Source organism: Sceloporus occidentalis, unplaced genomic scaffold, assembly GCF_023333645.1.
Source record: "Sceloporus occidentalis isolate IW3139 unplaced genomic scaffold, rSceOcc1.0.p SCAF_515, whole genome shotgun sequence".
NCBI lineage: Eukaryota > Metazoa > Chordata > Lepidosauria > Squamata > Phrynosomatidae > Sceloporus > Sceloporus occidentalis.
The window spans coordinates 59,265-87,231 of NW_028317495.1; the positions used below are offsets into that span (position 1 = coordinate 59,265).

A 27,967-nucleotide genomic window follows, 5' to 3' on the forward strand; every position below is an offset into this window, starting at 1 on the left:
TTCAATTCCAACCAGAGCTTTAGGGTCTTTATTATAGTTGCAGTGTCTCAATAGTCTGAGGGTTCCAGGTCATGATTTTTGGCCAAATTCTTGCTGCTTTTACTTTAGCTGGAGGGTCAGCAGCACAAACCAGAGACTTGGATCACTCATTTGAAAGCAGTCACCTATGAATGTTCCGGCCACAGGATAGTCTATTTCAAGTTCAGCCAAGTGGGATGTTCCAGAATGGCTGGCATTGTGCCCGACCTTAAAAGGCCAGTTTGGCCATTCTATTAAGGCTGTTACTCCTGTTTCATCATCTCGAGTCAATGGCCAGAATTTCTGGGTCTTTAGTCCGGACCAGAAAGACTCAATCAGACCAGGAATTCTGTATATCTGTACCGGAAAGTGCGTAGTCCCACAAGGACTGGAGTATAGAAGACCCAGATTCAAGGACCGCAATCCCTGGCGCCTTTTCTTGAGACATGTTAATAGCGATCCGTAATACAAGAATGTAGCCACAGCTGGGAGCTCTTTAATGTGTCGTCTGGAGGTTACAACTTTTCCATGGGTTAATCTGGAGCGAATACGGTGGTAAAATTAGTCATATTAGGCTCCATATCTGTCAAAATATTATTATTTTTATGCGCCAAGGGTAAATAACGCCTGTACACAAAAAGGATCCAGCCACAGTGTAAATGAAGCCCGTGTGACACTAAACCTCCTAGTGGCAATAAATAGAACTGCAATTAACGCACATAAAAACTTTAGGCAGTGGCTCAAAATCAGGGCATCCCAAGGGGTCAAGTGCCCCCCCTACCCCTCTACCTTGCCAGCCTTCCTCTGCTGTGGGCATTGGCCAAATTGATTACATATCATTAATATGGCTAAACCTGCTGATAAGGACTTTGCATGGCAGTGACCTTGTCCATGTTAATAGCAATAAAGTTGCAACAGAAAAAGAAATCCAAAACAACTCTGGTTGGCATCTTCCTCATGCCGTGTTTGCGCTGGCCCCGCCCACCGGATCGCAGTGCTTTGTGGGAAGAGCTAGGCTGGAGAAATATGGCGGATGCAGTAGAGCCGTGAGTATCTGCTGTGGCTGCGCACAGGGGGTCTGGTTTTAATATTTATATTTTTCTGTTACCCCCCCTTCTTCCCTTCTTTTCTTCTCCTCTCTGCCACAGGCCAGGAGGGTGGCATTTAAAACCCTTCTTTTATTCTCTCTCTCTCTTTTTAGGGAGAAGAAAAGAAGGCGGATAGAAGAGCTGACTGACAAGTTAGTGCTGGTTCAGGGGTTAGGACATGGAGAGATTTAAAGCAGGAAATAAAAAAAAATAAAAAATCTGCCCCCCCATACAATGGAAAGCAACCCTTTAACCCCTGATACCCCATAGGGATCAGATCAATTCAGTCTGCCTTGAAATGTGCAACCCCCCCCTTTAGGGCCAGAATGAGCCCACCTTGGGCCACTGTCTATCAATACGATCAATAAAGTGCAATAAAAATAATTCAATCATTTCCTATTTTAGCACATTTTATTGTATAAAGAAGTTGCTTATTCTAATAAATTAAAATACAAATACGTATTATGCTCAAATATGCAAAATTATCCCCCAAAAATGAATGAGCTGCCAAGTCTAAGTGCTCCAATGTATATATATAAATCAATCTTTTGGGTGTAATAATGCACTCCTGTGAATCCTTCATGTTGACTGGCTTCTGTGTTTTCATACATTTTTTTTTTTTTTTTTTACCCACTTAATCTTCCCTTACCCCTTTTTATTAGTTTACATGAGTCTGCAATTTCCTATATTCCTATATTTAATTTTTACGGGAGAAAATGTCCCAGAGTGATTGGCAGATGATCTACTGTCAGATAGAGAAAGAATCTTATGTGTTCCTTGGAACTGGTAGAATTTGACATTTTCTGTATTCTTGTTAAGAGTAATAAAGTATCTTTTTTTTTTTATCCTCCAGAGAGACTCATGCAAACGCAAACTATGTGTCAATGAGTGGTTTCATACAATATCATATATGCCACCTGTTATGGTATTGCTGTATATACCGGTATCTCTTGAATATGTCACTTACCTGGCTGTGTCTGCCCCAGATTGGTAACCCCTTAAGATCCAGCTCTTTGCACCCTACTTGCCCTTAATAAATATGCCCCATTGCTTTAAAGCTATATATTGATGCCTGCTATGTAGAGACATCACCCAGGCTCATGGACTGATAAATGAAATCAGGTGTTGGGGTGGGGGGGTTGTAGACAGATATATAACATTTATCTCAATTTAACTACATTGCTGTTATGTATGAAGGGTTGTTCTGGTTCATAGTAGTAAGACCACCATAGTATTAAAAACCTTAGGAGCTAAAAAGGAGGGACGGCGCCTATAATAATATTGCTGGTGTAACCATCTGAGTGTTTCATATACTCGACTGTCCAAAAGTTTGGGGTCACTCAGCTGTTTTTATGAAAACTAAAAAAAAGTCTGGCTGCAACATAATTGGAAATGGGCTTTTAACGATCGATTATCTTTTTAAACTTAAACTTGGATCAGATAACACAACGTGCCATTGGAACACAGGAGAGATGGGAGTGATAAAGGGCCATTGGAACACAGGAGTGATGGGAGTGATAAAGGGCCGTTGGAACACAGGAGTGATAAAGGGCCATTGGAACACGGGAGTGATGGGAGTGATAAAGGGCCTTTGGAACACGGGAGTGATGGGAGTGATAAAGGGCCTATGAAGAGATTCCATTAAAAATCAGCCGTTTCCCGCTAAAATAGTCATTTACAACATTAGCCCCGTCTGTGCTGGATTTCTGATCCATTTGATGTTATTTTAACAGACAAAATCTGCTTTTCTTTCAAAAACAAGGACATTACCAAGAGACCCCAAACTTTTGAATGGAATTGTAGGTCTTGATGAACCCCTTTCCAGACTCCAATATTTATTGGCTCCTTAATAGGTCTTCCTGGCTTCTAAAGTCTGTAAACATCGAAACTGTCTTCCCCATCTTGGTGGCGCCTTAAAAGTGGACTTATCTCCATAGCAACCAGCAGACTGGTCCAGTGAGCAGTTATGTTTTGTTGGTTGCTGTGACGACAAGATCATTTTAGAGGTTTTTTATTATTATACATAAGAGTCCATCAAAGTATTAGTGAATTGGCATGATTTTCTGTACAGTTGAACAGTATCAATGGCTTGCGCATGTTACATCAACCTGTATAAAAGAATGTTTGTGTCAGGCTAATGTACTTTGTTCTATGCAGAATGGCGGTTGATGGTGGGTGTGGGGACAATGCAGACTGGGAAGGTCGCTGGAACCATGTAAAGAAGTTCCTCGAGCGATCAGGACCTTTCACACACCCCGAGTTCGAACCAAGCAATGAAGTGAGAAATACTAAGTTTATATTCAATTATTTGTAGCTTTTACAACAAAATCGATGACTGAAAGTGAAAAATTCCAATGAATGTCCCTCATTGGGGTTCCAGCCCACCGGTTAAGATAAAGATGAGCTGTTGGTTGCCCGTTTCTTTTTTAATACACGAAAAAAAGAAGTAACAATTAGAATACAAGATATTTAGAGTCAATGTCAGAAGCGTTCAAATAACAATCAAACAGAATAAGCGCACATAAGATCCGTTCGGGTCGGCTAGCTCCCTGGGTGGTCTACCTGCCGTAAGACCAACAACCTTACCTGGTCCTTTGATAGTATTCCTCGGTCACAGTCACCATGTCTGTGGGGCACGGCAGCTCGATTACTTGCGAGGTCTCCTCAAACAAATACATATTTTGGGACTGGCTATGATTGTTCCGAGTTGTTACTGTAATATATACTAACTCACTTGTTTTGTTTTTTTGCAGTCCCTGCAATTTCTTTTAGAGACGTGTAAAATTTTGGTTGTCGGAGCCGGCGGTTTAGGATGCGAACTTCTGAAAAATCTGGTAATTTATTTTTTGATTGACAATTAAAAAAATAATAAATAAGTAGTTTTTAAATTATTTTTTATACAGAGGAAAATAAAACAACTCAGTGGCTTCTTGGTCACCCTACAGAGGGTTTTATGGTACATTTTTCCCCTTTTTCTTGTAACTGATGGCAGCTATTTTTAATGATACTAAACCTCAGCAGAGGTAGATTTGGGGCCACACAAAGGCATTTTTGGGAATAAATCCATTAATAAAGCAGTTTGGGAAGGTGTTATATAATTAAATGTGGTCGTTATTAGATATTAAAGTTCTATGTTATAGTGGATCTTTTCCAGGGCCGTAGGGGCAGCCATTATAGGCGTACTATTGGCCTCCAATCGCTCCATTATTAGGTCAATAAATCCTTTTGTTAATGGGCACATCCCCCGTGTATTTTAAGTGCTGAATCGTATCCGCTTTCTCCAGTGTCTGTGGGTCTGATGTCGATGTTAATGTGTTTTTCTACAGGCGCTCTCTGGCTTTCGACAAATCCACGTGATTGATATGGACACCATAGATGTTTCTAATTTAAATAGACAGTTCCTTTTCCGGTAAGTAACGCGGATCACGCTTTCCGAATGTGACGCGTTAGCAGAAAAATAAATGATCTAATGCACGCATTTAAATAAAATTGGTAGCAAATGATTGGCTCAGAAGGTGGCTATTTAGGTTTAGCTTGCGTCTTGTAACACCCTTTACAAGCTGTTTTTGGGGTGTTGTAGGGTGTCTGCGAGGGTTAAAATGAGTTATTATTTTGTGGTTTATCTCCCATCAGACATTTACATTCCTAATCAAATCTTGAGGGTTTTTTTTCCCATTTTGCTTGTTTGTGTTTACCTAAAAAATATTAAATATTTATGTGTAAATAACCTAAAGCTATTGTTTGATAAATTTTAGGCCCAAAGATGTAGGAAGACCAAAAGCAGAAGTAGCCGCTGAGTTTATAAACAACAGAATACCCGACTGCTGCGTCTCTCCGTATCCTTCTCTGAGAGCCGTAGCTTTAGATCTAGCTTGTGATCTAATTTACTAAGTATTTGTGGCAAATCACGTTGTTATCGGCCCTTCTCCCAGTTTGGGGTTTTTGTTTTCCTTTACCATTTAAATCTGAAGACACTTCAAAAAGATTCAAGACTACAATGAAACTTTCTACCGAGGTAGTATTTGCAGATTTACGTATGACGGCAAATTAAGAGTATTAATTCACACAAAATTCTACGCGTAATTTAATGAATTACTTTTTTTCATTATTTTATCAGAGTTTCATATTATCGTGTGCGGATTGGACTCTATTATTGCCAGACGGTGGTTGAATGGAATGCTGGTAATTCTTTAGTATACTAATTGCTGCTATTAGTAATATGATCCTATCTTATTTTTGATCTGTTATTGTATATGGAAAAGGCAAAAAAAAACGCTTAGTAAATCCTGGACACAAAAACGTAACTTTGGGCTTCATCCACTGTATCTAGGATAATGATTTTGCATATATATAGAATTATTTTCAACTAAAAAGTTAATTAGATACTTATTGTCTTCAGCACATATACATTAATAGTAAGGAAGGGGCATGTGGCTGTAGTTTGGGGGCATTGCACCCTTTTTTATGAAGAGCAATTACTGGGCACCATTCTATATGTGTAGTAATCACCATGGAAACCAAGAGAAGGTTTCTCCTGATTGCGCCACGTATGGGACTTTGCCTAAAATTGCCCTTTCTACATAATTCCTATTTTTCACGCAGAGAACAATGTCTTGGGTTGCTTTTTTTTTGTAGGGTGAGGTCCATTCATCCATTATGATAGAAATAGATGAGCTCTTATGGCCTTGGCTGAGGTGGGGAGAAAGCGTTGAGTTGGGTTACACCGATTGAAAAACAAAAAGGACAAATGATAAGGAATTCTAATAAATGAGTTATGTCCAATGTGACAGTCTGCTTTTAAAATATCTTCTAGATGTCTCTTCTAAACTATGAAGATGGCGTTCTGCAGCAAAGCGCCGTCATTCCTCTCATTGACGGCGGCACGGAGGGCTTTAAAGGAAACGCTCGTGTTATCTTACCCGGGATGACGGCTTGTGTGGAATGCACCCTCGAATTATACCCACCTCAGGTGAGCGAAGCCTTGTACCCTGCTTCCTCAATTTCCAAGACACGTACCCACAACAAGAGGTGACACTAGTCCCACTTATGCATGGAGGATGCCATCATTCTAATTATTAATTCATCATTTTTTTCCACAGATCAACTTTCCCATGTGCACAATTGCATCAATGCCCAGGTTACCAGAGCACTGTATCGAGTATGTTCGGATATTACAGTGGCCCAAAGAACAGCCCTTTGGAGGTATCACTGCATTGATTCTTTATCTTTGACTATCTAGCTGTAACATATTTTGCAAAAGGGTTTTCTAACCATCAATTAGCCTTTTAAACTTGAACGTGGAACAGCGAACACAACGTGCCATTGCAACACAGGAGTGATGGGAGTGATAAAGGGCTATTGGAACACAGGAGTGATGGGAGTGATAAAGAGCCACTGGAACACAGGAGTGATGGGAGTGATAAAGGGCCATTGGAACACAGGAGTGATGGGAGTGATAAAGGGCCATTGGAACACAGGAGTGATGGGAGTGATAAAGGGCCATTGGAACACAGGAGTGATAAAGGGCCATTGGAACACAGGAGTGATGGGAGTGATAAAGGGCCATTGGAACACAGGAGTGATGGGAGTGATAAAGGGCCATTGGAACTGTGAATGCTCAGTAACTTTGAGACACAGATTCTTCCCAAAAGAGTTGAATAAGCAGATTTTATTGCTCGTGCACACGAGGGAGTGTCATCAGCCAGACTACTCTCTCTCAATGAAAACAACACATGTCTTATATACCTTTACAAACAAGACAGCTACGTGCTAAGATCTGTCTACGTAGCAAGTGTCCTGAAATATACATACAGAAAACCATTCATCCTATTATGGTCAGTTTATGTCAAAGACCATGTTTGCAGCTGAGATGATCAATCACTTCTGACCCCCCTCATTGTGGTCCTTGAATAGACTTGGTCAGTTTCTTTTAACTTACTTGGAGCAAGAAATAGCCAACCACCTGTCCACTCTTAACCTTTCATTGCACATAGAGTCACACAGAAAAGGACACTCAGGGTTAACATAAAAATATCTGCTGAGAAGCTGAAGGCACATATTCAATATTCACAGTCCTCCCTTTTTATTCTTAACAGATCCTGTTAAGTAATCAATAATTTGTTGTTTTTTTTTTTACGAGATGGAGCTTGTTGCATAGCGAACCATGCGTCCATTAATTCCTTTTCATGTGGATCATACAATGTGTTATCCAGAGTTTCCGGGTCTTTAAAATCGGGGGATTCTTCACCTTCCAACAAAGGCATTGCGTGGCTAGTGCCAGTACACTTTACACTCAGCGACTTAATTAGTAGAAAGAAAACATACACACACATACAATAACAAACAAAGCCACAATCATACCAATCACCAGTTTTGCTCCAAGTGAACCGAACCATCTTTCAAGGCCAAATGGATCCCATTCCTCATCGCTTTATAAAACTAAACCCATTACCTAGTTCCCGTGAAACCCCCGACCCGGCACAAGGACACCCAACACAGGGAGCGTCCGCAGCATGTGGAACAAACCCACACACCCAACATGACTGATCCATACCCGAAGCTCCACAAAACATTCTGCCTATGTCAAAATACAAACCATCCCTCTCCCATGGTACTCTAATATCCTCCCTTTTGTATCTGACAATAGAGTTGACTACTTCTTATTAGACTGATAAAGGGAATTCTACCAACATGCACAATCCCATAAAAATCTAACAAGACATGCAAAAAAAACATTTAGATCTTTCTTTCAGCTTTTCCAATATTTTGCTGCATGGTTTCACGAGTGGCCTCTTGGCCTTTCTCGGCTTTCCCACGTAGGTTAGTCAGCTAGGATTATTGTGCCTGTTGGAGGACTAACTTGTTGATTTCCTTGGAGTTGGGAAAAGCTTTATATGGCTGCAATGAATACAAGAAGCAATCTCAGCTACCTTTGCAGCTCTGTACGTTACAAGCAGACATGATATGGGCATTTCCAGCAAAGTTGAAGAACTTTCTTTTAAAAACTCTTGACCAATACGTATTCTTCTGGTTGGATTTGGTGAATTGGTTTGTCGTCCTGTGTCCGTGCGCACTGCTTGCACCTGTGATTTGAGAGACTTAAAGGACTTCATTAGAGTCTTACAATACACGCTAATTGTGTCATCTATCAGCATGATCATGCACTAATACTTCTAGAGAATTAGCTGCTAGCATAGGACGTCCCATTATGAGCTCGTGAGGTGTAACTTTTATGGCTGCATGAACTGAGTTTCGCATAGACATTAATGCTAAGGGTAAAGCTTCTGGCCAGAGCATATGGGTTTCTGCGCATATCTTGCTAATCTTATTTTTTTTAAGACTGCATTAGCTCTTTCTACTTTTCTGCACTCTGAGGGTGATATGGACAATGGAGATGGTACACAATACCTAAAACTTTAGCAAGCTCCTGTACTATATCAGCAGTAAAGTGCGTTCCTTGATCTGAAAAGATGTGCAGAGGTATACCATATCTAGGAATAAATTCCTGTAGTAGTTTCTTTGCTACTGTTCTTGCCTCTGCACCTTGGCATGGGTAGGCTTCTATCCAGCGGGAATATGTACACACTATAACAAGGACGTATTTATAATGCAAAGATCTTGGCATTTCAATAAAGTCAATTTGCAAACTTCTAAAGGGTCCCATGGGACACGGAGTCTTCCCATGCTCTTGTATTTGTACTCGCTTACCCACATTGTGCTGTTGACAAATAACACATTGTTCACAATATTCTTTAACAAGGGGCCGTATACCTGGGGCCCACCAATCAGCTTGTATAGCTTTAATCATTGCTTCACTAGACACATGACTCAGGCCATGCACTAGTCTGATAATATAGTGAGCCAAATCAGGAGGTAAAACTGGTAAAAGATTAAAAAAATTGAAGGCCATGCCAAAAACCAAAGACCAAAAAACATTAAAACATTTTTTTCCACTCCTCCCTTTTGTTCCCAATATTGCTGAGTTTTCTCATCAATTTGGGAATAAAATTTCTTTAAATCAATGGAAATTGTTAGTGAGGTGGGGTCTGCATTAGCATTTCCTTGAAAAAGTTATGTGAAGGGCAAGCCTGCCGCTTCTTTAGCAGATTTATCAGCTAACTCATTGCCTTTCGATTCTGCATCAGTACCCTGGTATGAGGTGCAATTTTAATTACAGCTATTGCATTAGGCATCATGAGAGCATCTAACAATGCTTTTACATGTGTATAGTTAAGAATAGGGGAACCTGATGAAGTAAGGTAACCTTGCAATCGCCAGATGGCACCAAAATCATGCACAACTCCAAAGGCATATCTAGAATCGGTATATATGTTCACTTTCTTTCCTTTAGCTAATATACATCCTCTAGTGAGTGCCACCAACTCGGCCACCTGTGCTGAAAAATTAGCAGGTAAAGGTCCTGACTCAATCACCTGAAAACAGTCAACAACTGCATAGCCAGTCCTTCTTTTGTCCTTTTGGGTCAATGAAGGATGAGCCATATACAAACAAAATTTATACCAGCATCTGTAAAAGATATCCACTGTCTACAGTATCCTGCCATTCCCAGAAAAGCACGTAACTGTTTCTTTGTACGGGGCACTGGACAATTGATAATAGGGGTCAACCTATCAGGATAGATAGATCTATAACCATGGGAAATAAGCTGTCCTAAGTATTTAACTTCAGGGAGACACCACTGTAATTTCAGTTTGTTCACTTTAAGTCCTTTCCTAGCCAGCTCCTGCAACAGATGAAAGGAATCTGCAACACACACTTCTTCAGTAGGGGATGTGACAAGTAAATCATGCACATTATAAATGCAAATAGGTACTGACTGTCTTTATGCAAAGGTATGCTAAAGAAAGCAGAACTTAGATCAATTACAGTGAAATATTTGGCCTCTGAAGGGATAGAGAACAGGATAGTAGTAGGGTTAGGGACAACAGGAAAAATAGGCTGAACAACTGCATTTCTTAAAACATAGCGGTGTTTAACATCAAAAGAAGGAGGAGGGGAAATTGGGTGCAGAGCAGAAGGGGAAGTAGTAGATTGGGATAAGGGTGATAGAGATGAAAAGGGTGTTGGGACAGAATGGGGAGGGGTGAGAACAGGTTCAGGAATGAGGACAGGAGCATCAGCTCCAGGGGCAACATGATTATAAGGGGGAGGATTAAATATCAAATCATCAATAGTCATATCATTGTTAGTAAGCAATGGAGGATATAACTTATCAACAAGTACAACATTCTGAGATTCTTTCTGCAGTTTTTTATCAGTTTCCTTCTTCCTAACAGGATAAAGGGAACTGGCGGCCGCCTGAGGGTGTTGGGAGTTTTCAAGTGGAGCAGACTCATTATGCTTTCTCCAGATTTTGAAACCTTCCCTAAACCACATACAAAACACTCTCCATTCATTTTTGGAGACATGTGACATGTCTTTCTTTAAAATCATACAGAGTCCTTTTAAGGATTCCATATTTAAAGATCCCTGTGAGGGTCAACAATAAAAATTATCCTCATCTGATTCTGAGGCTAATTTCCATTTATACATATATTTTCCCATCTCTTTGCCATGCTTCTTAATCATGGTTTCTAGAGGGGACCCCGGGGTAACTCTCGAGAAAAGATTTCCCATCTTATTCTCCTCTACACAAATCTACAATAGCGGGTTAGGCTATGCACTTCTACAATAGCGGGTTAGGCTATGCACTTCTACAATAGCGGGTTAGGCTATGTACTCTACAATAGCGGGTTAGGCTATGTACTCTACAATAGCGGGTTAGGCTATGTACTCTACAATAGCGGGTTAGGCTATGTACTCAACTTAGTTGCAACTTCTGACAATACCATACAATACAATAACTTACTTCTTATAAACATACAAAATAGAATAACATGCATGCATCTTACTTACTCAACTCTTATGGATCCCGTCATTCAGATAGGTACCCAGTGGCCGACCCCCGTATCCTCTACCCAATACTTTACACTAAAGGCTTTCTTTTAAAAGAGGTGCCTCTTACCTTTTTTTCAGATGAGCTCAATGTTGGGTAAAGGATCGTGAGTCTGCACCGTCTGGATCCTGAGTCCGAAATGTGGGATCCCGGACGAGCCCCCAACTGTGAATGCTCAGTAACTTTGAGACACAGATTCTTCCCAAAAGAGTTGAATAAGCAGATTTTATTGCTCGTGCACACGAGGGAGTGTCATCAGCCAGACTACTCTCTCTCAATGAAAACAACACATGTCTTATATACCTTTACAAACAAGACAGCTACGTGCTAAGATCTGTCTACGTAGCAAGTGTCCTGAAATATACATACAGAAAACCATTCATCCTATTATGGTCAGTTTATGTCAAAGACCATGTTTGCAGCTGAGATGATCAATCACTTCTGACCCCCCTCATTGTGGTCCTTGAATAGACTTGGTCAGTTTCTTTTAACTTACTTGGAGCAAGAAATAGCCAACCACCTGTCCACTCTTAACCTTTCATTGCACATAGAGTCACACAGAAAAGGACACTCAGGGTTAACATAAAAATATCTGCTGAGAAGCTGAAGGCACATATTCAATATTCACAGAACACAGGAGTGATGGGAGTGATAAAGGGCCATTGGGACACAGGAGTGATAAAGGGCCATTGGAACACAGGAGTGATGGGCGGAAGACAGACGGAGAGGCTCCTCCATTCATGATACTTGTCTTTTCCTGCAGAGGGTGTGCAGTTGGATGGAGACGACCCTGAACACATCCAGTGGATTTACAAGAACTCCCTAGAGCGAGCGTCACAGTTCCACATCCGCGGAGTGACGTACAGACTTACGCAGGGTAATGGCGGCCAGCTGGAAACGTGAAATAAAAAAAATTCTAAAAATCAATTTATATTGAATGGCGATAACTTAATGTTGTGTATGATATTTTTTTTTATTCCTTCTAAAATCAATTTATTTTTTTTATTATTATAATCTCTGCAGGTGTGGTTAAAAGGATAATCCCAGCTGTGGCCTCAACCAATGCAGTCATTGCAGGTAAAACCAACAACCAATAGTAAGGTATACAGCACATTTAAAAAAAAACAAAAAAAACAGCCTAAAGATATATTGGGAACCATTAAATGTATAGGTAGGGTTTTTATAAATGTAGTATTTGTATTGGTCTGAAAGATTATCATATGTGGCACATTTTTAAGAAAGCCGCACACATTGTAAGGCTGAAGACAAATCCAATAATAAGTTTTACTTCTATAATTACACACATTCACCACGTGGCCACTAATGCATTTCCACCATTTTTTTTTCTCTGCAGCTGCCTGCGCCACTGAAGTATTTAAAATAGCCACGAGGTAATTAAATCTAATCATATAATTATGCGTATCTAGCTTTATGCTGATATTCATAGCTTTTTCCTTTTTTGTAGTGCATACATTCCGTTAAACAATTACCTGGTGTTTAATGATGTCGATGGCTTATACACTTACACCTTCGAAGCAGAAAGAAAGGTTTGTACTGAGAATTGTTATTAATAAATAAGACTTTTATCCCCTAATAACAAAAAAGTGCGGTTATAGAAAAATGTAAAGTTGCAGGCTCCTTTGCTCATGCCTTCCATTTTTAATGCGACCAAACTAGTCCATAGCCAAAAATGTTGTAGCTATGTTTCCCAATGTGATACATAGTTACGTTAAAATCAATTAGCCTTTTGAAACTTAAACTTGGATCAGCGAACACAACGTGCCATTGTGACACAGGAGTGATGGGAGTGATAAAGGGCCATTGGAACACAGGAGTGATGGGAGTGATAAAGGGCCATTGGAACACAGGAGTGATGGGAGTGATAAAGGGCCATTGGAACACAGGAGTGATGGGAGTGATAAAGGGCCATTGGAACACAGGAGTGATGGGAGTGATAAAGGGCCATTGGAACGCAGGAGTGATGGGAGTGATAAAGGACCTCTGAACACCTATGAAGATATTCCATATTCAATCTGTGATGTACGATTATCTGTACACAGTTAAAATATTAAGCCTGTTCTCTTCTGATTTGTCATTAGGATAACTGTCCTGCTTGTAGCCAGCTTCCTCAGAATATAGAGTTCCCGGCCTCGGCTAAACTTCAGGAGGTTTTGGATTATTTAATAAATAATAACTCACTGTAAGTATATTTGGGGATTCTGAATCATATCTGTATTCTTGGTCATGTCTTTTTATTTTATAGTAGTAGGGATGTGTTCGGTAAGAACCATGAGATACAAGCTTCTTTCGATGGGTCGTCTAAGTGAGATACAGAGTTGAGAGGAAAATTCAGCAATTTGGTCAAGTGGTTTTCTCTGTGATAAATTGAAGTAAAATCTGTGAGGGAATGTGGAATTCTTAGAGAATTCCATGTTAAGCTTATGTTCATAATTGCTTTTATTTCTTCGTACAGACAAATGAAATCTCCTGCCATCACTGCAACAATGGATGGGAAGAATAAGACGCTTTATTTACAGGTAAGCTCAAATAGCCATATTGTTACCAAACTGGAGTCACCATACACAGTTTCTACATCCTATAATATTTTAGTTTGTTGTCCCTGACACCCCCTGTAAAGAAGTCTGCCGGTAGTCCTGAAGGCTCTGCTGGTAGCCCTGAAGGCTCTCTAAGTTCTGAAATATGCATTCTTCCAAAACAAAAATCACATGCTTGGCAGGAAAGTGTTCCCATTGAATTCAGTAGCAGCACTTTCCACACATGCCCAGGAGACCAGGCGTAGAATTTTGACAATTTCCAATTTGGGAAACATACACATTTACTCAAACTCATGGAAAATCTCTGGATATGTTGTCACTGCGTTCACAGCTTGATTATCATCACAATGTGGACAGATATTTCTATTTTCAACCATGAGATTAGCAAAGAAGAATTTGACTTTTTTTTTCCAGACAGTGGCATCGATTGAAGAACGGACAAGACCCAATCTTTGCAAAACCTTAAAAGGTACATTTTATATCGTTGGCCTTTTCCAAGTGAAATTGTAAGCAATTCTTTTGGCATTGATTTTCTTTTTTCTACCCCCCCCCCCCCCCAGAGCTCGGTCTTGTTGATGGACAAGAGCTTGCAGTTGCTGACATTACGACACCGCAGACAGTTCTGTTCAAACTCCACTTCACCACCTAAATACAGTGACCCGCGTGTCACCTTTTAGACGTAAATTTAATTAAAAGCATAAAAAAAAATGCTTGTCAAATCCCGGACACGGATGGAGGAGCACTGAGGATAAGACGTGACCCGACTGCTAGGGTCAAAAGAAAACTAATATATATGAATGCCCAGGTGACTTGGCCTAGAGTAATAAAGGTAAAATACCTTTTTTTTTTTTTTAAATGCAAAAAAAAAAACAAATCATACCGACTGAATTAAAACCTACTTTTACAAAGACCCGAGATGTAAATCTTCCGAGTTGTTAAAGCCGCCTGTCAGCCGCCGTATTCTGTACGAAGCCAAGTTGTGTTTCTTTTATGGAATTTATTTCATGCGACAAACAATACGGGAAGATTATTGTTTTGTCAGAGTTGTAAACATTGTAATTAGACGTAATAAAACCCTCTGTACCATAATTAAGAGTTTTGTGTGTCTTATGTTACCTCTTCTTGGTTTGCACTAATAAAACATACGTTTGGGGACGGCAAATCATATCGAGATACGTTGTTGGGTCCGAAGAGTAGGCCAGGCTTCAAAGAGGATCTCCGTACTGAGAGTCACGATCGGTCGCTACCTTACATTTACGGGTGGGCTGGCCCAGGGGGGCCAGGATCGGACTGGCCTTTTAGACCGTCTCGAGGAGGCAGGAATGCAGCGGGGATACGTAATGTAACGTTACGTGACCCTGCTGTGGAAGCGAGGTTGCTTGTTCAGTGTGCCAGAGAGAAAGCTGCCGGTGAGGTAAGGGGAGAGGTAGCGAGTTAGTTCGAGTGTAAGGGAGAGAGTGTTTATGTAAGATTGAGTGAGAGTGTACGTGCGTGAGCATGGATGTGTAAGCATGAATTTGTGTGTGAGAGTTTGTGTGACTGATTGTTACCATAATGTTTTGCTGCACAAAAAGGTTATTCAAATTCCCTACAGATATATATATTATTTATATAATTTATACTTAGGGAATAATAACTCGCCTTTGTAGTTTATGTTTAATTTGTTCCCATGGCTCACAATTGAGTTAATCGACCCCATTCCGCAGCCCTGCCCTAAACTCCAGATTGAAGCAGACTGCCCCTCGCTGTGCCCCGGGGAGCCCCTCTGCCCCAACAGCAGGGTAACGATGGGACACTCCTGCTAAGCCCCGCCCTCCAGTGCCAGCTGACGTCGCCGAGTGATGATGTAGGCGAGGGGTTTGTTTACTGCTACGTGTTCGGGAAGTGCTCGGCCGCCTGTGTGGCCCCGGTGCCCGGGACGATGAGCTGGTTTAACGCCTCGCAGCTCTCCACCTTCGCCAAGCAGGCTCTATCCCAGGCCCAGAAATCCATAGACCGGGTGCTGGACATCAAGGAGGACGAGAGCGCCTGGGCCGACTCCATCATACGGCCGCAAGAAGATGGTGAGTGAGAGCGGCGCTGCGGCCTGAGTCACCGTGACCGAATCCGAGCCTGGCCCGATTGAGAATGTCAGTGAATGAAGTGACAGACTGCCTGCCCTTAACCGCCCCCTGTCAGTGAATAGCTGAACCAACTGGTACCGGGCAGTCACACCCCCTGCCCCGACTCATAATGGTTTGACCCACCCACAGTTAATGACAGCCCAGACCCCCCCCATGTGAGTGGGCAGTGGTCACAAAAAACCCACCACCAAGAAGCCCCCACCCCCCCTGTCAGTGATTGCCCTATGGTCACATCTCTCCAATTGCCCCAGATACTGCTTGCCACCGCCCTGTATCAATAAATGGCCAAACTACCCCCCAACCCCTGTGGAGACTCCCCATCGCTCCTGAACCCGTCACTCCCATACCAACCAACCCCCCCCCCCGACTTCTTTTACCTCCATGTGTCTGTGGCAGTCCAAGAGAACTGTAGATGCCCCCCATACCACCAACTGCCCCGATGCCCATGTACCAGAGACTGGTCAGATCTCTTCCACGGCCCAAGCTGACCTGCCCTGACCCCTTGGTGACAGTTCTGACTACCTTCTCCTCTGTGGTCTTTATATGTGTCCCCCCCACACACATGTGACGGTCGGGGGCTCGTTATCTGTTGTGTGTCTCTTGCTCTGTATTGTTTTATTAATGCAGTTAGGCGACCGTCTCACGGAACGCACCTGTCATTCGTGTCACTCTGTATTTCTTTAAGAATGTCTCATGTGCAGGAAGTTTGTCCCTTTCGCAGTCGCGTGTTTTTACACTCATAACAATTTTCATTGTTGGTCTGCAGGTGTTCAGACTTTTAAAGCAGGGCGTGGGTGGAATATTTGTCCTCCTTATGTAAATGATCAGTTCAAAGTCTTTTAAAATATCTATTATCATTAAAAAAGAGTTTGTGGTCACTGAGAAATTTCCAAGTTTTTGATCGCTCCCATCACTCCTGTGTCCCAATGGCCCTTTATCACTCCCATCACTCCTGTGTTCCAATGGCCCTTTATCACTCCCATCACTCCTGTGTCCCAATGGCCCTTTATCACTCCCATCACTCCTGTGTTCCAATGGCCCTTTATCACTCCCATCACTCCTGTGTCCCAATGGCACGTTGTGTTCACTGATCCAAGTTTAAGTTTAAAAGGCTAATTGCTGGTTAGAAAACCCTTTTGTAATTATGTTACAGCTAGAAATGTCCTTGTTTTCCATGAAAACAGCTGAGTGACCCCAAACTTTTGAACGGTGGTATATATGTAGTCCATCAGTCAGTTATAATTGTGATTATTGGTTTGAGAGTAAGGGGCCGTTCCACTGAATGGAAGCAGGTCCTGATGCCCTGTCCTACCAAAGAGGTGGGACATTCTTAATAACTAGGGTGAAAAAAAACAAATGGAGAGATCATTTTGCAGGTCCCGAGAAGAAGAAATTATTTGGTTGCCAGCATTTGTCTTAGTGGATATTTTATAACTTTTGCCAAGTCTCATGTGTCACTCGTTGCATCTCTTATTAGGCAGCGGTCCATCGATTAAAGGTAGTTGGGAAAACTCAAACTGGGGAGCAAATTCCGATGACCCTCAAACACAAGTGTTGTTATCGCCAGCTGCAATTACCAAGCCTCTCAGAAGGACTGTGGTGGACGAGTCTGAGACTTTCTTCAGCGCTTTCCTTTCTTCGCCAGAGCCCAATCCCGTCACGTCTAGTTCTGTAGTGTCCAAAGCTCCCACCAAATCTCCAAGACTCAAAGAAGAAGTTAAAAAGGCATCACCCAGTTTGCCATTCCAAGTCCAGCAGGACAATGATATTAATCTTCAGCCTCCAATAGACAATCAGGGTACAAATGTAACACAAAGTCAAGAGCTACCAGATGCGTCTCAAGAGATATCCCCTCCTGACATCCCAGAGACGTCGGCAGAGGAGAAATGTGACATAGAATATATGGACTCTAGTCCAGAGGACAGTTCTGGGCATTTGAAGGACCATGCGGTTCTTGAAAGCAAACCTGAAGAAGAATCTACAAGTCCTTCGCCGGCAACGTCTACGGAAAACAAGGACCTGTCAATGGATACTAAAATGCAAAAGCCAGAGGATCGGCAAACCAATACTCCATCACCACCCATAAGCACGTTCTCTTCTGGAACCTCGACGACCAGTGACATTGAGGTGCTAGACCATGAGAGCGTGATCAGCGAGAGCTCCGTCAGCTCAAGGCAAGAGGTCTCTGATTCCAAAACAAGCCTTCACTTAATGCAGACATCTTTTCAGCTTTTGTCCCCTTCGTCAGAATACGGTCGCTTAGATGACTTCCCCAAGCTCACCGAGAGCTGCTCTTCCTCCGATGCGTTTGAAAGAATAGACTCTTTCAGCGTCCAGTCCCTGGACAGTCACAGCGTGAGTGAAATCAATTCTGACGACGAGCTTCCAGGCAGGCAGTGCACGCTGGTCTCGATTGCCGTTGCCTCTACCACTCCAACCTCTGATGTTTCCACCTCCATGGAGAGCAAATCAGATCAAGGTCCAAATGAAACTCTTCTTGCGCACTCCACGGATGACGTAGAAATGGAGGAAAGCGGAAGGAGCGCCACCCCCGTGAACTCGGAGCAGCCAGACCTTCTCATCGTCACCCCCCAAATAGATGATGAAGCCGAAGAAGAAGCCGTCAGCCAAGGACCTCCGCCGATCTCACACGTCTCTATTCTTAAGCCGGAGGTTGACTATTCTGCAGAAGAAATACAAAAGGTAAAAGGAAACAGCAGGCTCGTTAATATAGCATTTTTATTCACCATTATTTTAAGGCTTTTAAAAGTATTTTGTTTGTTAAAGTAAGACTTCCCCAAACTGACCACGAAACCTTAGCAAAGAGACGAGGGCAAAAGACAAAAGCTCGCTATTTACCCGTATCTTTAGTTTTAATGAAACCTTTGACTGCTGCCAACGTGGAATTCCTGCCAATACTTTAAGTCTTGATATCAAGATGCTGGTTTCTCGGTCCCGGTTGGTCCACGTGATTATTTTTTTATTACATGTGCCAGAAGGATAAGAATAAATAATCACAACAGGGTTTTTTTAGGAAATTCAGCTGAACAATACCAAATCCCAAATGTCTTATCTCCTTGTTGTGTTAAGATGGTTGAAGAACTTACCACCAGGCTGGAGAAGAGAGAAACGCAGTTATTATCAGTGAGCAAAGAAAAGGCACTTCTAGAGGAAGCTTACGACAACCTCAAAGAGTAAGTATTTTGTCTTTTTTTTTTTCTTCTGCTGACCAATTATAATTAGTAAGAAAAGACCCTTCTCCAAAGACGTTCCTTGTGTAGCCCATTGGCCATATGTGAGAAGATATTCCAATGTTCTTGGGTTCTTTATGGTTCTTCAGGATATATATATATATATATATATATATATATATATATATATAATGCCTTTAAAAAAATCTGTAACCATCCATTAAAGTAACTTTTTTATTTTCCAGTGAAATGGTAAGAGTTAAAGAAGAATGCAGCAGCGTTTCCACGTTGAAAGACGAGTTTACGCATCGAATCGCGGAAGCGGAGAGGAAAGCTCAGCTCGCGTGTAAAGAGAGAGACCTGGCAAAGAAGGTACACCTTTCGTGTATTGCGTGTTATAACCATGGCTGCAGCGTCTGTCCCCTAGTCATCGAGTCTCGAGTAAACCGACCAAGCGGAATGACCCAGCTGCTGGACCGTGACCAACAAAATTCCGATAAGAATGCAATTATTATTAAACATGAGACGTGGATCGGCGAACACAACGTGCCATTGGAACACGGGAGTGATGGGAGTGATAAAGGGCCATTGGAACACAGGAGTGATGGGAGTGATAAAGGGCCATTGGAACACAGGAGTGATGGGAGTGATAAAGGGCCATTGGAACACGGGAGTGATGGGAGTGATAAAGGGCCATTGGAACACGGGAGTGATGGGAGTGATAAAGGGCCATTGGAACACAGGAGTGATGGGAGTGATAAAGGGCCATTGGAACACGGGAGTGATGGGAGTGATAAAGGGCCTATGAAGAGATTCCATTAAAAATCAGCCGTTTCCAGCTACAATAGCCATTTACAACATTAACCCTGTCTGCGCTGGATTTCATGTTATTTTAATGGACAGAATTTGCATTTCTTCCAAAAAAAACTTTTCAAGTGTGTGTGTGTATATATGTGTGTATATATATATGTATATATATATGTATATATATATATATATATATATATATATATATTCACCACCCACGTTAGTTTTGAGCTTGCAGAATAAATATTCAAAACCTGTTAACATTGTTTTCTTTTTAATTCCTAGGAAGTCAAGGTTATAAAGGAGGAATTAGCCACAAGATTAAATTCTAGCGAAACTGCTGAAATAATGCGGGAGAAGGACGAGCAGATTCAAGGATTAATGGAAGAAGGTATGTGGCCTCCTTCAGACGGGAAATGCGGTATTGTTTACTATTAAACCTCGGATCACGTGGGCTCTGGGATATTTCAGTGTTGCCTTTACCGACATTTCCTAAACACGAAGCTCGTCCTAATACTGCGCACATAGAGAACCCAAAAGAGAGACGTCGTCTTGGGAGAAGCTGGAGAAGACTCCGGCTGCCGTGTGCACTTTAGTGCGGTTGGTTTTGTGGAATTCATACACGGGTGACGTCTGCGATGTCAAAAGTTTGGGACCGGAGGATATTTCCCATCAATGACTGACATTTCTCCAATTATCACAGGAGAGAAACTCTCCAAGCAACAGCTTCACAACTCAAACATTATTAAGAAACTACGAGCGAAGGAGAAAGAGCACGAGCAGACCGGCGCTAAACAGGCAAAGAAGATCCGCGCGCTGGAGGACGAACTGCAGTTGCTAAAGCAGGTTAGTTTCTGCAACCAATATATATATATTCAGTGTGCGGGGCAGAGCAAAATAATTAATGGAGTCCTTTTGCCATATGATGAGGAATTTTCTATTTTTTTCATGCAGAAGAATTGCTCTATTTTTACTCCATTTTGGATAATCTATATCTCAGAGCTCATGAACCCTAGAGGTATATCTTAGTGTTAGTATTACCATTAAAACCATGTAGATTTTTTTTGTCCCATGATACTTGTGCTTTAGAACAATTAGCCGAATGCATAAAACATTTTCTCCATGCAGACGTTGGACGGTAAGGAAGAGCTGGAGAAGCAGCACAGAGACAACATCAGAAAGCTTAACGCGGTGGTGGAACGGCAAGAGAAGGACCTCGGCAAGCTACAGACCGACCTCGAGGAGTTCCAGGAGAAGAATCGGAGCCTTCAGTCCGCTCTTGATAGCTCTTACAGGTTAGAAGGAACCTGGGCTTTTTAGACAAAAATATTTAAATCCTGTGGCACCCACCACCGAATTCATAATGCTGTTTGGAATAATGGTAATAATCCGTGTAGTGTGGAGAGCCAAAGATCGCTGTTCTTCAATATACATGTTTTCAGGCACTCGTTTCCCCCCGTCAGTAAATCTCTGCTTCAATGCAACTGTGATCGAGTATTTGTATGAGATAAAGTGTAAGAAGTTCCCATAGGATGTTTTGTGTGTTTAGGTCCGGCCGCAGTGCCTTTTGAGATATTGTAACTGCCCGAAGCACGCAAGATACACTTTGCGGTGCGTTTAATAGTGATTTGTTTGTGTGTTGATGCAGGGAGCTCGCGGAACTGCACAAAGCAAACGCAACCAAAGCCAGCGAGGCCCAGGAGGCGGCATTAAGCTGCGAGATTAAAGTCAAGGAAGAGATGTATCTGGCTGTAGAGAAAGCCAAGGAGGAGTCCCAGAAGCAGCAAGAGGCGCTAGCCATCCAGGTACGTGAAGCCGCGGGGTCGGGACAGTCCGTCTGTCCCCTACGGAGCTCGCGGCTGCATTACATCTATTTATCTAAACGTCCTAAAGCTTGTGTTTTTTGGCTATGGTACGGTTGGTAAAACCTTTAAACTAATTACTTCTCCTCGCATTAGTCACTCCTCACATCTCAACCTAAGGCTGATAGAACCAATCAGGTTTCCGAAGAGATGTGGCACACATTAGGTCACACTTAAAACGTAGGTACATTCTCATTCCTATCCATTGACCATATCGCTGACAGTCTATCCATCCACTTATATGTTCCGATTCATGAAAGCCAGTGACCTTGCTGTGGTCCCCGACGACCTCCAATTTTTGTGGTATCCCTTTCAGGTGGCAGATTTGAGGATGGCGCTGCAGCGGGCAGAACAGCAGTCGGCGCGGAAGGAGGATTATCTGCGCCAGGAAATTGCTGAGTTACAGCAGGCACGTTTTATACCCCGGAGAACAGAGCTCTCGGCAAAATACAGTCTAGAACCCTCCGCCATCTTTATTCATTTCAGTTTCCAAATAGGATTTGTGACTCTTCTTTATCTGTCTTACATTTTATCTTTTTAACGTTGCAGAGACTGCAGGAAGGCGAGAGCCGGAGCCAGGAGTTGAGTCAGAGCGTCACATCTGCCACCAGACCGCTGCTTAGACAGATCGAGAACCTTCAAGCCACGTTGGCCGCCCAAATGTCGTCTTGGGAGAAGCTGGAGAAGAATCTCTCCGACAGACTCAGTAAGGCCAGCACTGAATGCTTATTCTCCATCTGTGTGATCAGCGTCCCCTGCTAGATTCCTAAACCGGATCGCGTTTCGATGGTCGTGTTTCAAACCGTATCCTCCTCGTATTACGCAACCTCTCTCCGCAAAGTACCTTCGGCAAAAACTATCCTTATCACAGTGAGGCTTTTTGCTCTTCTGCAGCTGAGTCCCAAACGCTGTTGGCATCTGCTGTAGAAAAAGAGCGGGCTTGCACGGAGGAATCGCTCGCCGTCAAGACGCAGGTCTCCGCCGTCGAGTCTCAGAACAGCCTGCTGAGACAGGAGAAAAGCCGGTTCCAGGCGCAGCTGGAGGCAGAGAAAGCGCGGCTGTCGAAGCTCGAGGAAGAGCACAGTAGGTGGGATAATGACGCTGATTACTACGAACGCCTGCGCGACACACGGGATTTTAGTGAACGGAACGTCGGCGTGACCCACAATACAATATTATTGTTATTGGGAATCTCTCGCTTCCCAAATACCTAATTTTTCATACTTTCCAAACACAAAGTAAACTTATATGAAGAAGCAGACGGCTTCCATGAGACAAAAAAGCATTAGGTATAGATATATTCATTGAATGAAGCCGTGACAGCTCCCCTAATGCTAGAAGCCCGCAGATACTGGGGGTCGGTCCGCTTTGAGTACAAAAAAATTCAGACTTTCCAAGAGGTATTTAGCCCTTTTATTATGACGCATAGGGTGGCTGAAACTGGCGACTTTTAACATTGACAATTGTGCGCTGTTTGGTTTTCCTAAAGGAATCAAGTGGAATTGGAAAATCTCAAGACAGAGTACAAGAAAACAGTGGAAGAAGCAAGAAAAGAAAAGGTTTGATCGCCTTGCCTTGTATATTGTCTGTGTGTGACTGTACATAAATACCTTTTGTAGTTTTACTGTCTACATGGCATAGGTCTAATATTATTATTATCTTTTATTTATATAATACATAAATTCATGTGGTCTGATGGCTTTGGAATTACAAATAACGATCACAGACTTTGTATTAACAAGTAGTTGTGGGCTGTTGGTGGTTCTAGTAACTTTCAGGCGGAGTATCCATCGGACTGTAGCATTCTTTAGCGTGATCTCTGGCTGAATATTATATATGTTATATTATTATATTATATCGCATATCTCAATGTCACACTTTGCATTTCCTTCCAGACGCTGCTAACCAGTCAGCTGGAGATGGAAAAGATGAGAGTGGAGCAGGAGAAGAAGAAAGCCATGGCGGCTGTAGAGGCTGCTAAAGAGAAGGTGCGGTAATACTGAGATATTACACCCTTAGTAATGCTCCGGGTGGTCCACCGCCAGAACCTGCGATCAAAGACAATCTTTTATTTTCAAGATACCTGTGAAGGACACACATACTTCTTTTCAGACGCTGTTTGATCATGCCTGTCCTAGAATGACGATTCCAGTGTTGGATCTAAACATCACTGCGTCTTATATGTTTCCAAATACCTGCTTGTTGCGTCGGTGTTTAATTAACCACTGCCTTTGTTAATTCTTTCAGGAGCGTAAATTATACGGTTTTCCTTCCGCTGAGGCAGGAACCGCTACCCCTACCCTGTCCCGATCCAGCTCCATCAGCGGAGCGGACTTCTCCGGTCTGCAGACGTCCTTCATATCGCAGGTAAATAAAACAAAACCCCAGTCTCTTCCCGGCGTCGGTGTGCAGCCTTTACATTCTTCCAGGACCGGAACTTTTTTATTTCTGGCTACCCAAAAGACTGTTTTTTAAAAAAAAAAAAATCTTTTTGCTGAATATAATATATCTGTCCTGTTTAAATCCAAGCTATGCTATGCGAAATATATTTGTTATATATATATATATATATATATAACAAACTTTGTTCCGTAGGAAGATCCACACGAGCATTCATACGGACCAATGACCATGTCTGTTAGCGGGAGCAATACTTACGATGCAGTGAGGATGGGCGCAGGATCCAGCGTGATGGAAAACTTACAGTCCCAGTTAAAGCTACGAGAAGGAGAGATTACACAGCTGCAGGTACAGACAATGCGTCTTTACCTCCCCCATGCTGTCTCGGAGATCCCAAGTCTCTGCGGTTGTTTTTCCCGTATCCCTGATGCATGCTTTCTCTCACGCTCGCTCAAGCTCTCTCCCATTTTCTCCTGACTTCTTCCATCTTCCTGTCACCTTTCTTCTCTTGCCTCTTCTTGTTCTTCTGTCTTCTTCCATGGTCAGCTTCAATAGCAGATTTTGTCTGTCTGCAGATGGAGATTGGAAGTCTGGAGAAAACCCGCTCAATACTTGCCGAAGAAGTGGTTAAATTAAACAACCTAAACGATGAACTGATGGAGAAAGTGAAGGAAATCCCAAAACTGCGAGTTCAGATGAGGGTGAGTGGCCACAAGGAACAACCTTCCAGCAGCAGCGGTACCGACTAATGCAGAAAACTAATATATGGGTGGAACCCCTGGAGCACAGAAGGATATAATAAGGACTCACAAACAGACCTTTATTCCACGTAGACACTATATCCTTCTCAGCAGCTCAAAAAGCAGTTGGATGACTTCATTCTACAAAATATAGCTCTGTGTTCTATTCTAAAACATGGTAAAGGTGCAGTACCAATGCCTTCCTCAAGGAGGCGATCTTTGTTCAGTAAAACAGTAGCTCAGTATAGATATTATTATTTTTATTAATATATATATATTATTTATATATATATATAGTATTGTTATTAATATATATATAGATATGTATTATATTATATTGTTATTAATATATATATATATATATATATATATATATATATATATATATATATATATATATACATTGTTATTAATATATAGAGATATTCTAATAATATTCTAAAGAATCCACACCGGGCTCCTCTTGTGTCGTAGGATTTAGACCAGAGGTACAACACCATCCTTCAGATGTACGGCGAAAAAGCGGAGGAGGCCGAGGAACTCAAACTGGACCTGGAGGACGTGAAGGTCATGTACAAGACCCAGATAGACGAACTCTTAAAGCAGAGACTCAACTAGTTCCCGTCGCAGTTCAAAACGAAAGCCTCTAAATTAACCCTTGAAATGGCAGGACAACAGCCGGCAAAGCTAAGTTCTCCGGCTCGTCAAAATCGACCGGTTTCATGAAGGCAGAAGATTCCAGAAGTTTTAGATGGAGCCGGAAGGCCAACGGTTACCTGTCCCCTCTGCTGGCGTTGCATACACTTATCTTTCCTTGGACTGTAAAAACCCTTTTGCACGTCAAATAATTTAGGGGGATAAAAATGTTTAATATGTAAATGTAGAAATCCCAAACAATTCTTGTATAAAGCTCTAGTGTAAAATTTTTTTTAAAAATTATCTATTTACTAGCATTTATGTCAACAAAGAAAATCACATTTATCTCTGAGTCTAGTCATCTCTGTCATTAAATTATTTGCGTAATATTTAAATTCGGTTGGTTCTTATTTTTTTTTACCCACGTAAGAGTTCGTTTTCCTGTTTTGCTTCTTACCTAAAAATCACCTCTTTTTACTTAGATTTTATATTGAATATTATATTTATGAAAAAGGATAGATTATTTATGAAAAGAAAAATTATAATTATATTTAATGCACTGAAATCACCCGCCAACTTGAGACATATAAAGAGGTGTGATATGAGTTAACATGACAAAACACTGATACCCACGGTTGGTGGTAATTATCCCAAACAGATGCCCCTGGGGTATACTGCTAGCTTTTACCCCAGCCAAGCGACCAGAGTTTTTGTAGCCCAGAAGCACAGGTCAGTACCAAGGGAGAGAGACTACGGCTATCTGAGACAAGCTGTTCAAACAACACAACAGTCTCTTTCTTTTCTTTACAATACTAAATGTTCACAATAAAGATGGGGAATCCTTCCTATTCCGGTCATCCCCTTCAAACAAAACCCCAAAACATTTTTTTTCACCTTTCCCCTCTAAACCCTTTCCTCTCTAAACCCTTTCCTCCTATCCATCTCTATCCTTTCTCTTTTGCCTCACCTTATTCATTCTCCCCATCCTATGCCTCCTTTCCCTTTCTCGCCTCTCCCCAACCCTTCAAAGTTTTTCCCTTCTCACCATCCTCCCCTCTCGTTTTTTTTTCCTCCCTTTCCATCCCCATTAATATATATATATATATCCCTTCCCTTTCTCTTTTTCACATCCTATTCACCATCTCTCCTTTTATTCATTTTCCCTGCCTTCTCTCCTCTCTTTTTTTCTTCCTTGCCCTCCCCTCTCCTTCGTCCCCCCCCTCCTGTCCTTTCCTTTTTCTTTTTTCCCATTATTTCCCCTCTCTCTCTCGCAGCCCCGCCTCTTTTCCCTTTTCTCCTCCCCTCCCCTCCTTTCTCTTTTTCTCCCTCCCTCTTCCCTCATCTCCTCCCCAGTCCTGCCCTCCTCTCCCGGGTTCCGGTGCCGTGCAGCTGCCGGCGGTGTATGCCATTCTCCCGGGGTGATGCGGGCAGAGAGCAGCGGGAGCCGGGCAGGGGATCAGGTACCGGAGGGTGAGAGTGGGGCAGGGGATGAGCTGGGTCACCGTACTGCATACCCCCCCATAGCGCCAACACACTCCGTAGCGCAGCACACGCAGAGCTCCAGCTCACAGTCCCCTGATCAGCTTCACAGAGAGCGAATCTTCTAGAGACTGTCTGTCTGTCTGTCTGTCTATTAGGAACGATCAGACCTCTTTTAACCCTGCACCTGCTGGGATGGTGAGATGCTGTATATGTGCATATTACCCCCTTATATATTTATAAAATGCCCCATATCTGTACCCCCCCCACCCCATCTCATCCCAGACCCCATTTATTCTAAAAAAAATGTATATATTTTAAAGATGAAATAAAGTGCCCGATTCCAGAGATCACATGTTTACAAACAAATACCGGTCTGTTTACATTGACAATGGAAATGGATACATTGTGTTTATTTATGGATTCTGATCACGTGATTATAAACCAGAGGCCTCTCCTGCCAAGCTGGCAGTAAAATATTGGATGGCAATCAGTAAGAGGGGTGAGAGTTGGGGGCATTAAGGGAACCTGATGTCTAGTAAGTCTGATCCATCCAGGTATTATAAATATCTATATTATCCTTCACAATCATGACTTGTTTTAAAAGTACAGTAAAGGACCTTGTTTATTGCCACCCATCATGGACAGTGCTAATTAGAGAAATACCCCTTTTTTAATGCAGGAGCAAGCAGTTGCCCCTGTGCTATGTATCCCCATTTAATGCTGGTGGCACAATCATGCAAGGGTTAATTTAAAGACGAACAGCTCTATATTTTAGGCAAATGAGCTTATAAACCAGTTGTTTATAAATAATATTACAGGCTTTGGTGTGTTATAGCGCAGGTCAGGCTCTAATGATAAAAAGTTCCAGGATTCCTTTTGAGATCCCTAGATGTGATACATATGGTTCCTCTCGACCCGGATACCCTCCTAAGATTCCTAATAGTAGGGGATCTGCCTTCTTTGGGGGTGTCTAAAATCTCTGGACCTTTCTGTAAACTTTATTATAGAAACCAGAACGTGTTTGAGCCTCACAGGCACCCAGAAAGTCTGCTGCAGGACAGGAGTGGGGGAAGTGGGCATGGAACAGTTAAAATATGTGGGGGGTTTGGT

At 42.2% G+C, this 27,967-nt stretch overlaps 2 protein-coding genes across 5 annotated transcripts; both read left to right on the plus strand.

Annotated features, from left to right (window-relative positions):
* Positions 1 to 1,044: 1,044 nt before the first annotated feature.
* Positions 1,045 to 14,265, plus strand: LOC149271433 (NEDD8-activating enzyme E1 catalytic subunit-like). 3 transcript variants are annotated; one of them, XM_089507424.1, is made up of 18 exons: positions 1,045 to 1,064; positions 1,220 to 1,258; positions 3,264 to 3,384; positions 3,860 to 3,940; positions 4,433 to 4,515; positions 4,862 to 4,942; positions 5,078 to 5,121; positions 5,224 to 5,288; positions 5,920 to 6,075; positions 6,206 to 6,308; positions 11,825 to 11,938; positions 12,085 to 12,138; positions 12,416 to 12,452; positions 12,527 to 12,608; positions 13,161 to 13,261; positions 13,535 to 13,598; positions 14,031 to 14,085; positions 14,177 to 14,265. In XM_089507424.1, the coding sequence occupies exons 1-18, from the start codon at positions 1,045 to 1,047 to the stop codon at positions 14,263 to 14,265; spliced, it is 1,389 nt and encodes a 462-aa protein (XP_089363550.1). The 3 variants fall into 3 exon arrangements, with proteins under 3 accessions (XP_089363550.1, XP_089363551.1, XP_089363552.1); XM_089507425.1 differs by lacking the exon at positions 1,220 to 1,258; XM_089507426.1 differs by lacking the exons at positions 1,220 to 1,258; positions 3,860 to 3,940.
* Positions 14,266 to 15,537: 1,272 nt separating this feature from the next.
* On the plus strand, positions 15,538 to 25,357 carry LOC149271434 (TATA element modulatory factor-like). 2 transcript variants are annotated; one of them, XM_089507430.1, is made up of 17 exons: positions 15,538 to 15,679; positions 17,217 to 18,463; positions 18,830 to 18,933; positions 19,176 to 19,302; positions 20,023 to 20,128; positions 20,441 to 20,583; positions 20,866 to 21,032; positions 21,386 to 21,542; positions 21,916 to 22,008; positions 22,149 to 22,305; positions 22,494 to 22,686; positions 23,089 to 23,158; positions 23,495 to 23,587; positions 23,847 to 23,966; positions 24,195 to 24,347; positions 24,575 to 24,700; positions 25,214 to 25,357. In XM_089507430.1, the coding sequence occupies exons 1-17, from the start codon at positions 15,538 to 15,540 to the stop codon at positions 25,355 to 25,357; spliced, it is 3,342 nt and encodes a 1,113-aa protein (XP_089363556.1). The 2 variants fall into 2 exon arrangements, with proteins under 2 accessions (XP_089363556.1, XP_089363557.1); XM_089507431.1 differs by having other exon boundaries at positions 17,217 to 18,442.
* Positions 25,358 to 27,967: the final 2,610 nt, after the last annotated feature.

Bases quoted from the DNA above. Each gene is read 5' to 3' on its own strand.
- LOC149271434 (XM_089507430.1), top strand. From the start codon at position 15,538: ATGAGCTGGTTTAACGCCTCGCAGCTCTCCACCTTCGCCAAGCAGGCT. The intron at 18,464-18,829 runs GTTAATATAGCA...TGTTGTGTTAAG, and splicing joins TAAAAGGAAACAGCAGGCTC to ATGGTTGAAGAACTTACCAC. The intron at 21,033-21,385 runs GTTAGAAGGAAC...GTGTTGATGCAG, and splicing joins GCTCTTGATAGCTCTTACAG to GGAGCTCGCGGAACTGCACA.
- LOC149271433 (XM_089507424.1), top strand. From the start codon at position 1,045: ATGGCGGATGCAGTAGAGCC. The intron at 12,453-12,526 runs GTAATTAAATCT...CCTTTTTTGTAG, and splicing joins GTATTTAAAATAGCCACGAG to TGCATACATTCCGTTAAACA. The intron at 13,262-13,534 runs GTAAGTATATTT...TTCTTCGTACAG, and splicing joins TTAATAAATAATAACTCACT to ACAAATGAAATCTCCTGCCA.